General features: G+C 37.1%; 1 protein-coding gene across 6 annotated transcripts in view; it reads right to left on the bottom strand.

Moving 5' to 3' along the window:
• Nucleotides 1-1259: 1259 nt before the first annotated feature.
• TEX12 (testis expressed 12) overlaps nucleotides 1260-12255 on the bottom strand; it is a 22827-nt gene continuing 11831 nt past the window's right edge. For 2 of the 6 annotated variants that reach the window (XM_031961184.1, XM_031961185.1), the window contains exons 4-7: nucleotides 7511-7592; nucleotides 4612-4726; nucleotides 4459-4510; nucleotides 1260-1949 (exon numbers count right to left, since the gene is read on the bottom strand). In XM_031961184.1, coding sequence (XP_031817044.1) covers nucleotides 1805-1949; nucleotides 4459-4510; nucleotides 4612-4726; nucleotides 7511-7573 — 375 coding nt within the window. In that variant the 5' untranslated portion in view covers nucleotides 7574-7592 and the 3' untranslated portion in view covers nucleotides 1260-1804. Of the gene's footprint in view, nucleotides 1950-4458; nucleotides 4511-4611; nucleotides 4727-7510; nucleotides 7593-8015; nucleotides 8282-9964; nucleotides 10292-10538; nucleotides 10626-10682; nucleotides 10776-12255 lie in introns of those variants that run through there. The other 4 variants (XM_031961186.1, XM_031961190.1, XM_031961187.1 and 1 more) reach the window with 4 other exon arrangements.

The following is a 12255-nucleotide window of genomic DNA, read 5'->3' as shown; positions in this document are numbered from 1 at the left end:
AAATCCCTCTGTAAGTCGAGAATCCCATTCTGACATAATTCATATCCTAAGTGACCATCACATTTATTTCTTTTGAAAAAGTATACTGATAAGAGCAGAACAGTACCATATGAAGAAAGTAATAGAAATGTGTACTGAAAGAGTCACAGAGTATGGAGCCCAGGTAATGTGATTATCTTTTGCAAATGTGTTTTCTTAAAATAAATCTTGTATGAAAGTACAACTCTAACTGCCTCATAATTACTTCTGACACCTTTAGATTAAAAGCTAACCAGTCAATCAAGTACAACACTAGGGCACCAGAATTACAGTATTTTGCCCACAGTATATGGAATAAACAAGGATAATTAATTATCACTGTCTGAGTGTTACAACTCCTGAAAAAAAGTTCATAAACCTCTGAAAATCTACAAGAATATTGCACAAACTCCAAACACAAGACAATCTAAGAGTCATTTTCTATTCATTATATCAAAATTATGCTCTCATTTTAATGCCCAAAAGTCACATGTAGTTAATATAAGTGCCCCAAAAGTTGGTAGAGTCAGTAAGCTATCAAGGGTAAAGGGTTTGGGCCTCTCACTAAAAGTCAGAGCATAATTAGTTAGAGTATTAAAAAGGCTCTCCAATAATGATGGAGTTTTAACTTCCTGCCCTTCTTCTTAACAAATAGTTCCAGATTCTAGCAGAAGAGACAAAGGTCCAAATAACTCCAAATAATACCATACTTTTTCTAAAATTCCTGCAAACCCAACATTTCTGGCATTGAGAATAAATAGATCTAATTAGCTGATATTGGTTCTTCCACACAATTATATCACATATGTAGTGATATGTTTAAAAAAAAAAAAAAAGATTTCTTTTTTGTTGTTGTTTAGTCAAGAAGCAACATAGCACAGCAGACAGAAAAAATTGGTTTCAAATCCCAAGTGATGTGCCAAAGATCACACAGCTTGTGCCAGAACCAGAACTTAAGCCAGTACTCTTTTCAGGATAGAAGAATGCATAAGATCTGTGCAAAAATAGAATGAATTTTCTCAGAAGTATTATATTCACTTTTCAAGAAGAAATCAAATAATCAAGCATATGTCAGGAATTCCAGAGAGAACCATATGTAGTAGATGACCTCTAATATTCATTCTATCTTTATGGAAGATTATGATTTTATGAGAATTATTTCAGTAAAACACACGAATTTAAAAGCATCTTTGCTAAGTCATATACACTAACTACTAATGAAAGCAAAGAGTGTTCCTAAATAACATATGGAACTCAATTTTAATGTGTACTTTGGATCAACTTTCTAATAAAGCAGTAACAAGAAAATAAACCATAAAACACATCTTTAAAACTGTCCCAAGAAAACTGTGAAAAAAATGATACAAGTTGAAAGAATTACACAAATATGATGAAATATTATCAGATTCACTTTCAAGCTGGTTTGTGTTCATTTATCCTGAGAAGTCCTCTTTAAAATGATAGAAGTTTTAAGACAAACAGAAAATTACCCACATGTGATTAGGCTAACAAAATTTTACATTTTTATCAATATGTCAGTTATTAACACTTCAAGATAAAAACCAAATATTTGAAAGTGATATCTAGCTTAAAAGCTCTATCAAATCCAACAAAAACTCTTGAATATTGCCTTTTATAAATGAATTATATACATTTTCTATAACTATAACTAATTTTAGGGGATGGATATTATCTTTTCAAAGCACATATTAACATTTTAAATATACAACAGATATGGTGTACAAAGAGCTTAGTATTTCATGTTATTTTGCATATATATTTCATTTTAGCTTTGCAGAGTATTTGCAATCATTGTGAATCTTTGCCTCAGACTTTCTCTTTTTTGTTTTAGAAGATTTTCTAAAGTACTGGCTTCTTTGAAGATTGCATCAAACTCTTCAATGTAAGAAGCATCCACTGCTGCTCTCTCACTATTAAGGAAAACAAACCTAAAATTAAAATATTATAAAACCCAATCATAATCAATTTTGATGGATGTTTTTTATTTAATATGTTGCTTACACATTTCTTTCAAATATCTTTCTGTGATAAAGACAATTCCATAAAAGTTACTTTGTTTTTTTGACACTTTAATAAGGATATACTCTAAATTTATAACTGTAATATTAATATTTGTTTTACACATTCACATAAACAAATAGACATGTTATTTGATAGTTTATATGACTACCCTTGTATTTGATACCAGATTATTAAAATACTCTTGAATTTTTCTGAATACATTTTTAAAGATTTCTATAATATCTAAAACAATTAAAAAGTATTGTTTTTAGAAGTACCTACATATACAGCAAAATAACGGTTTGGTCATGTATACTTATTGTGTATCTAATTTATATTTTAATATATTTAACATCTACTGGTTATCCTGCCATCTGGGGGAGGGGGTGGGAGGTAAGAGGTGAAAAATTGGAACAAGAGGTTTGGCAATTGTTAATGCTGTAAAGTTACCCATGCATATAACCTGTAAATAAAAAGCTATTAAATAAAAAATAAAAAAATAGAAGTACCTACATATAAGAAAACCAAAAATAATTCTATTTAGCACTAAACTAGGTCAAGATGGATCAAAATTCCAGTTTCCACCACTTATTATGTGACTTTGAGCAAGTTACTAAATCTCTGAACTTTGGTTGCTCAAGAATAAAATATGGGGTCTGATCTGATGACCTCTGACGTGCTAAAGCGCTATAATTTCATGAATCAAAGATTCAATCCAATTAAGTAGAACAGCTAACAATGGCACCAAATGAAGGATAGTCCAAAGGTTACTCAATCTGAATTCACATACATAACTAATTACAAATTGGTAGTATTTTAAATAATAGTACCTCCTTTAGTTCAAGCCACCATCCACAATTCCAGCTTAGCTGAAAATCTCTGATATGTAATCTAACATGTGAGTTTTCAAAGAATATATGCATTTTTTAAAAAAATTTAATTGGCACTAAACAATAAAAAACAGAGAAAACAAGGTCAGTGCACACACTTGGGTGTCATACCCAAATAATGAAAAAAAAATATATATATATATATATCCTCAATGTCTAAACCCCCTCCCTTCCCAAAAAAAGCAAGCAAATGAAGTTAGAAGTAAGAAGCCATTGACATTTACTGACTAGAGAAAATACAAGGTCTACTACAGACCTACAATTTAGGAAAATCACTTTGGCAGGTATAAGGAAAATGGATTATGTAGAGAAATGAATGAGGTAAAAAAGTCCAATTAGGAGGCTATTAAAATAATACAAGCAAGAGGTGATGAGGGCCTGGACTAAGGTAGGGGCTATATGAATAGAGAGAAGGACATATGCAAGGTAGATTTGGATATAGAAACAGGAAGGTTCAGCAACTTAACTGGGTATGTAAGGTGAGAGTGAGGAATCAAGGATGACACTAAAATTGTGATCCTGGGTTACCGGAAAGACAGTGGCAATCTTAACAATAAACTGGAAAGTTTAGAAGATTTAGGGATTTGGGGGGAAATCTATTTGGGTCATGAGCTTAAAATGCCAACTGGGCATCACTCAAGATGTTCAATAGGCAGTTGACAAAGCAAGACTACAGTTCAAGAGAATACCTAGTACTGGATATATTTAAGAGTCATCTGTGTAGAGATTACAACTTAATCCATGGGAGCTAATGAAGTCTACAAACAAGAAATTATATAAAGGAAAAAGGGGCTCAGCATTGGGAGATATGCTCTAAGAAGTGACATGAATGATGAACCAGGAAAAGAATTTGAAAAGGAACAGTAAGATAGATAGATTTACATCTTGAAAACCCAGAAAGAAATGACAGTCCAGGAAGACAGAGGTAACCTCCAGTATTGAAGGGTACAGAAAGGATAAAACAGATTAGCACGTGGTTTGAGAAAAAGCCATGTTTAGTTTAGACCTAGTCCCTAAAATGTGTCTCTATCGTTGCAATGATGCTGCAAAGTTCCGCTATGGTAGCCATTTAGCAGGATTTTTGTGAGATTCTCCACCTCCTCATGCTGGAAACCAAGCTAAAATTCATTCAATTAAAGCTCTTTTTACCACTATATTTTGTTTTTCATCCCGTTGTTCCCACAAGTCAAACCCACAGTGTGGATCACTAACTAAAAAGAGTATTGATGTCAATTCATTAGTTGAAAAGGATTTGTCTCCTTCCAATAGGCACTTTATTTACATTGTCCACAATCCAATAATGTCCTAAAAAACATATAGTCTCTGAACATCATTAACTTCCCACAAAGAAAAGGTATAGTAGACCTAAGGCCTCCAAATCCTTATAATAAAAATAAATTCCCCAGTCAATGTACCAGTTATTTCTATTAACTTTTCAAAATAAAGCTTAAACTTAGTTATTAAATCAACATGCATTCTTAGACAAAGGCTTTTCCAATCTATGAATTTATATATTAAATGTACTTGCCTTAAAATCTGTGCATATTTAGTCAACAGTAGATTAATCTCCTTGTTCATATCTGCTAATTAAACAGGCAAAGTTTTGAAATTACACCTTTGTACATAAAATAAATTGCTCTTTCATTCTATTTTTGAGAAATACATGTATTTAATACATCACCATTTAAAACTTTCTCCAGAACTTCAGCTTTATAAAATGATGGCATAGCACTTTCAGAAAAAGTAGAATCTGATTTTGGAAGGGAAGGCAATTGTGGACTCATTAAAGTTTCATTCTATTAAAAGAAATAAAGAAAATAGAGAGACAGTAAGATTCCTAGAACTACCATCTGTACATATAAAACAAACTATGAAAAAATAACTGAGGATAACAAATTTTTTTCTGCAATACAATACCACTCTATTAGGTTCAAAGGAACTGGAACAGACCTTAATTTAATCCCTTTATTCTAGTAACTTGAAAATTCCCTAATTTACAATCATGGAAAACTTTAAATAACAGGAAGATTAAAACTCTATTTGTATTTAAGGTTTGGGTATCTGGTGTTAATAGCTTTACAATACTTTTACTTGAAAACAAATATACCTGATAAAATCTATGGTTAGTTCCACAGCATTGCAATACCAATAGTCATTTATAAACCTACTATACTTGAAGAGACTTATTGTAATATATATCTTACAATTTTTACAATGGCAAAACATTCCCCAAAAACGTTCCTCAAAAACCATGTGGATTATTATTTTCAACATATTTTAAAATTATTACTTGGATGAATTAATGTCCCACAGCTCAAATCCTAAAAGGCCTTCAGATACTGACTCTATTCTTTGTCTAGATGTTTGTTTGCAGATGAAATTGTTGAATACATCAAACCCCAGAATACTGCAGGGCTTAATAGATTAAATCTGTAATCACTTAAAAATGTTCAACCTAACAATTCCAAGAAAAGTAAATGAGGAAAGCCTATGACTGAAACTAAGATGTGGTTGTTTGGGTAGTCCCTTATCTGTGTCCATCAGTACAAATCTGGGACAGATATTACAAACAGATTATAAGGTAACCCCGGAATTGAATAAGTGGAAGAATGAAGGTTGGATTGTCTTTGCTAAAGTCAGTGGTACTTTCAATGTAATTTGTAAGTGTAATTCAGTAAGTAATTTGCAACTTGACACTGAAAGCCAACTTTTTCCCATTATTTTCCCATAATGGTGTACAACTGTGAAATGTGGAATATTACAATAAAAACTACAGACAATAATATAAAGGACAATGAAAGCACATATTTTGGGTTTAAGTAGGCTACATCAAATGACCAACAACTATTTGCAAAAGAAATGACAAAAGGGATATCACACTAAATGTAAGTGAAAAGGGATGTGGGCAAGTAATGCTGTAAGAGTGAGAGGCATTAGACTCTGCAGTATGAATGTGGCATTGATACTTATATTAAAAGATCAAAGTGGTTTGATCTTCTATGAATGACAGCATGGATAAGAATTGTACAGTATACACATGAGTAATATGTTTGAGGAGTTCCCACAAAGATGAGATCACTGCTCTACTAAAGAACTAAATTGTTTGGATTATATTAGTCCTTAGAAAACAATAAAATTTACATAAGAAATTAGTGTTTGGGAAATCATAAATTCAGAATCAAGAGGTCTTCAAGGACAAGGTTCAACACTCTCATTTTACTGAAGACAACACCATGGCTCAAGGGATGTGGTTAAGTGGTTTGCCAGGGTAACATAATTAGTGTTTGGAGCAGGGTTTGAACAAGGTCTTCTTGACTTTTAAGTCCAGCTCTCTAACCAATAAAATATAATGCTTGGGGTGCTCAGTTTTTTAATGTAAAGTTATCAAAATCTAGATATCAATTTAAATTTATTTATAGGAAGAAATCTAAGTAAATAAAATGTGAAAAATGGTGCTCCTCAAGGTTTTGCAAGGATTAATGTTGAAAAATTATCTGTGCAATGTTTTGAAAATTTAAAAATTTAATTAAAAAAATTTACAGCAATCTTAAAAAAAAAAATGAATTCACACACTATAATGTCAATAAATTTTTTAAGCCAGATGTATACTGGATGATAGAAGAATTAGGAAGCTGCTGAAGAAAGTAAGGCCTGGTTATACATGATTCCGTATTTCAAAAGTAAGAGTAAAGTGGAAAAGAAGAGAGACATATCCGAACAATAATTTAAAGAATAAGAAAGTTTATGGGTTTGAGAAAGCAATGAAGAATGTGACATTAAGAAGAATTCAAGACTTTAAACTTGGACAATAGGAGAACAGCAGTATTAATGACTGAGAGAAGGACAGAAAGTCAAACAGAGACAGAGAGGGAGAGAGACAGCCAGGCAGACAAAAACACAGAGACAAGACACAAACACAGAGAGACAGAGCGATACAGAGATGAAAACAAAGACAGAAAGACAGAAATTTCAGAGTGTTTCTGAGAAATACTGAGATTTCTCATACTTATAAAAATCAAAGATTCAAAAGTATGAGACCTTAAATATTATCTAGTCTAACCCTTTCATTTTATAGGTAAGACATTTAAGACCTAAAAAGATTAGATCACTTGTTGAGGTTCATAAAGTCATTTCATTGAAGAATGAAGCCAAGAGTCTCTTGAATTCCTAACCCCTGAAACTGTATGATCACACACTATCTGGGTTATTAATTTATGAAAGAACAAGTTAGAGCATGACATACTAACAGTACATCTTGTAAACACAAAGATAAATCTTTTCAATATAACAAATAAAATATTTCAATGGGGGCAGCTAGGTGGTGCAGTGGATAGCGCACCAGCCTGAAGTCAGGAAGACTTGAGCTCAAATCTGGCCTCAGACACTTAATACTTCTAGCTGTGTGAAGGTAGGCAAGTCATTTAACCCTGATTGCCTCAGAACCAAAAAAAAAAAAAAAATTCAATGGATCAAAGAAAGAGAGAGAGAGAGAGAGAGAGAGAGAGAGAGAGAGAGAGAGAGAAAGAGAAAAATGGTATTCCTAAAAAAAAAAAAAAAATCATATGATTAACTGTACTCACCTCCATTTCTCTTGGGCGCTTACAACTTTTATTCTCTGCAGATTTCACTAGTTGACTTGCCATAGTATCTCATACACAATTTCTGTAAAGTCAAAAATAATGCCTAATTTAGGTGCAAATTATACTAAAGCTTAGATCACTGATATATTAAGGTCCTTACTAAAAAAAATCTGAAAATAGAAATATTTTTAAACTGTATATTTTTTAAAAGCTATAACAAAGGACTAGGCACATTAGGTACCAAAACATGTTATAAGGAATTTGATATCACAATACTAATGTTTAAAAAAATCATTTTTGTCTTGTTTCAAGAGTGGCTCGTACAAATCTCATCTTCTGAGAATCAAAGAATCTTAAAAATGAAATAAACTTAGAGATGATTTTCTACTCCAAACTCCTCGATTAAAAAAAAAAAAAAAAAAAACTAAAGTTAAATGAGCCAGTCAAGGCCACAAAGCTAGTTAAATTTTTGACACAGCTAAAATTAAAAAATAAGTCTCCTTACCTCCTCATTGAATTCTATTTCCACAACTACTTTCAAGGAGCTTTATTTTTTTTTATTAAAGATGAATTATCTCCTGCAATTTTGAAGTTTCTTCTCCACACAAAGGTGTCAATTTATTTCTCCTGGAAATTTATTTACAACACAGCCATGCCCTCAGAATAACAGTGGTATTTGGTGTCAGGAAACATTAAGTCACTGAGTCTAGGCCCCAAAAAGTTGGGGCTTACTTTTCTTTCTCTAACAGTCTGTCTTTTTCCATTTCCCATATTTACTCTCCCTTCCCCTTCTTGGGTAGGCAAAATGGTGCAGTGGAAAGGTAACTGCCATAAAAAACAGGAAAAGAAACTACTCATAGTTGCTAGACTTAGAGTGGCAAAAAAAAAAAAAAAAAAAGTTCCAAATTCACCCAGTTTATTAATTATAATACAATATTATGGTATTGTGTGTGTGTGTAGTTGAAGAACTTCCAGCAGCTGTATGTAGTAAAGATAAGGTGAAGAACTTCCAGCAGCTGAACTTCCAAGGACATTTAACTTCCTCTTCTGTATTTTTAGTTTCTCTAGGTCTCTGTGACCTGCGTGAGTATGTTGAGTGGTAGCCAATATATACTTAGATTTTAGACATATGTATTTAACCTCGAATGATGACATTTATCACTGTTCAAGTTACCAACATCTGGACAATTAGTTGCCTGATGTATGGTTCCTCCCAGAACTAGGAATCTCATGTTTTTGGCAAGAATAACATCCTTTTAAGGGGGGAAGGGAGGTACTGATCTCTTAATGTTCTCCAACTCATGATGTAATCCTTTGTATCTAAACCCTATAAAAACTGTATACCTTATCCCCTTCTTTAGCCTTCTACCATGAGCTCTCTCTCTTTCCCTCCTCGCAGTGGAATTGCTCATTCTCATGAGAATTAATTAAATAAACAACTTTTCTGCTTTTTACTTCTGAGAGGTCTCTGAATAGTCATTTTTGGATAGGATTTTCTATCCCTCACAGTATCAAAAAACAGTAACTATGAAGCATACAAGGAAATTCATAAAGCTCTGGCATCAGCTAGGTGGTTCAATAGAGAACTGTGCTTGAAGTCACAGTTCTCTGCAAATCCAGTCTCAGAGACCTATAACTTTGTAAGATCTTGGGCAAGTTAGAACTTCTGTAGCCACTGGAGAAAAAAAAAAAAAAAATAGTAAACTGCTCCAGTTATCTTTGCCAAGAAAATCCCACAGAGTTCCAGAGGTCACTAAGAGCTTTACAACTGAACCAGCTACGCCCAGAGAAAGAACTCTGGGAGATGACTAAAAACCATTACATTGAATTCCCAATCCCTATATTTATGCACACCTGCATTTTTGATTTCCTTCACAAGCTAATTGTACAATATTCAGAGTCTGATTCTTTTTGTACAGCAAAATAACGTTTTGGTCATGTATACTTATTGTGTATCTAATTTATATTTTAATATATTTAACATCTACTGGTCATCCTGCCATCTGGGGGAGGGGGTGGGGAGAAGGAGGGGAAAAATTGGAACAAGAGGTTTGGCAATTGTCAATGCTGTAGTTACCCATGCATATATCCTGTAAATAAAAGGCTATTAAATTTAAAAAAAAAAAAAAAAACCCTGAAGCAAGAAATGGTCTCTGGAAGATCTGGGTTCAAATCCCACTTCTGACGATTGAAAAAAAAAAAAAAAGAGAGAGAGAGAGGGGCTGAGATTTTTTATGAAGTTTTTCCAAGTCTAACTCTATAGTCCCGTATCCTCTAGAGATGAAAACACTTCAATCAGAACTACAGACACAACTTTTTTTTTAAGAGTGAGGCAGATCCCAAAGTTGGTACAACTTCAGGCTGCCCTGGAGGAAAAGCCCTGTCCACAGCCATCTTTGCGCGTGGTCCGAGAACTCCTTTACTTCTCCTTGAGAGCCTGGGGCGGGTTTTCACCTTGTTTTAGGGGCTCACTCGATGGCGCTGACTGGGAAGCAAAGAACCAGAAACGGTTTCTAAAGGAAAAGGGCCCCGGCTGAGCTTGAATAAGCCGGTTCAACGCCAAGTTCCTCTTCTCCAGTTACTCTGCTGCCACGGGCGTGCCGGCAGGTGAGCGGCCCTCGGTTTCCTCACTTGTAAATGGCCGGCCTAGTCTGGAGGCTCTCTAGCCACCGTCTGCCTTTCCCTCTTTAGTCTCCGGAGCTCTTCCCCCTTCCGTCTCCCTTCCGGTAATGTGTTCTTTTGTGTCCGCAACTTTTAGCCCTTCATTACTAGGCGTCGGGTTGTCCCATTTCCCCCCCCCCCCCCCCCCCCCCCCCCCCCCCCCCCCCCCCCCCCCCCCCCCCCCCCCCCCCCCCCCCCCCCCCCCCCCCCCCCCCCCCCCCCCCCCCCCCCCCCCCCCCCCCCCCCCTCCCCCCCCCCCCCCCCCGCCCTCCCTTTCCTCACTCGCCCCCAGCCCGCCCGGCCCTTTCTCCGTCCTGGGTGGGCAGCTGAGGCCTAGGAGGACAGCACACCTCAAACCCCCACAAACCTCAGCGCTTCCTTCCCGCCTCTTTCTCCCCCTCCCCCTCCCCCGAGGATGGCCTTTAGGACACAGCTCTGCAGGCCTCACGCGAACGAGGGTCTCCGACGCCATCCTCCCTCCCCTCTTCCCACCTCCTCCTCCTCCTCTTACCCTCGGGCTCCCGTCTCGGCCTGAGCTCGTCCTCTCCTCAGCTCCAGCGCGGGCCACGCGCCCCGGCACGCGGCGGGGCGGGGCCAGACGGGGCGTGGCCAGAGGGGCGGGGCTAGAGGGGGCGTGGCCCCGCGTGCCGCGCGCAGGTAAGCGCTGGCAGAGGGGCGTGCTCAGAGAGGGCGGCTCCGCACTCCCTACCTAACATCCGGCGAGGGGACGTTTGTGAGACTTGGGGACCCGAGTGAAGGGTGATAAATTATGGGACTTTTTGTTGTTGAGTCGTTTTAGCCGAATCCGGCCGTTGGTGACCCCATTTGGGGTTTCCTCGGCATTTCCTTCTCTTCATTTTACAGAAGAGGGTGAAGTGGCCTGTCCAGGCTCGCACAACTAGTGTCTCAAGTCGGATTCGCACTCCTCTTCCCGACTCCAGGTCCAGCCCTCCATCCTCGTCCACACCCACCTGCCTGCCTGACACCGCGCGATAATTGGAAGAGGACCACTGATGATGATTGACGTGTTGACTCGCACCTGGAGTTGGGTTTAAGTAAGACTGAGTTGCCCAAAGTGGCCGGACTCACTTTCTCTTCCGGAGTCATCAAAGTCCGGTGGCAAAGCAAAGGTGAAGATGATGCGGAGGATGTAGGATGCAATCAGTTTCACCCACTTCCGGAAAGCTCCGAGCACTGCGAAGCACAGCCCCCTTCAGGGTGGCTGGGAGAATTATTCTCACCCAACCATTCTCCTTCATTCACGCAGCCTCCCTCCTAATTCAGCAATGGGTTTGAAAAGTAGTGATTGCGCAAAATAAGATAACTCAGATACCGCTGCACATCTGCCAGACTGGCTAAGATGACAGGGAAAGATAATGCAGAATGTTGGAGGGGATGCAGGAAAACTGGGACACTGATGCATTGTTGGTGGAGTTGTGAACGAATCCAACCATTCTGGAGAGTAGTCTGCAATTATGCCCAAAAAGTTATCAAACTGTGCACACCCTTTGATCCAGCAGTGTTACTACTGGGATTATATCCCAAAGAGATTATAAAGAAGGGAAAGGGACCTGTATATGCAAGAATGTTTGTGGCAGCCCTCTTTGTAGTGGCTAGAAACTGGAAACTGAATGGATGCCCATCAGTTGGAGAATGGCTGAATAAATTGTGGTATATGAATATTATGGAATATATACTGTTCTGTAAGAAATGACCAACAGGATAATTTCAGAAAGGCCTGGAGAGACTTACAAGAACTGATGCTGAGTGAAATGAGCAGGACCAGGAGATCATTATATACTTCAACAATACTGTATGATGATCAATTCTGATGGACTTGACCATCTTCAGCAATGAGATGAACCAAATCAGTTCCAATAGAGCAGTAATGAACTGAACCAGCTACGCCCAGAGAAAGAACTCTGGGAGATGACTCACTACATAGAATTCCCAATCCCTCTATTTTTGTCCCCCTGCAATTTTGATTTCCTTCACTGGCTAATTGTACAATATTTCAGAGTCCGATTCTCTTTGTACAGCAAAATAACAGTTTGGACGTGTATACTTATTTTGTATTTAATTTA

The sequence above is a fragment of the Sarcophilus harrisii genome, chromosome 3 (assembly GCF_902635505.1).
Source record: "Sarcophilus harrisii chromosome 3, mSarHar1.11, whole genome shotgun sequence".
In the NCBI taxonomy this organism is placed as follows: Eukaryota; Metazoa; Chordata; class Mammalia; order Dasyuromorphia; family Dasyuridae; genus Sarcophilus; species Sarcophilus harrisii.
The sequence above is the reverse complement of the archived record's forward strand: the minus strand, read 5'-3'. Positions and strand labels throughout refer to the sequence as shown.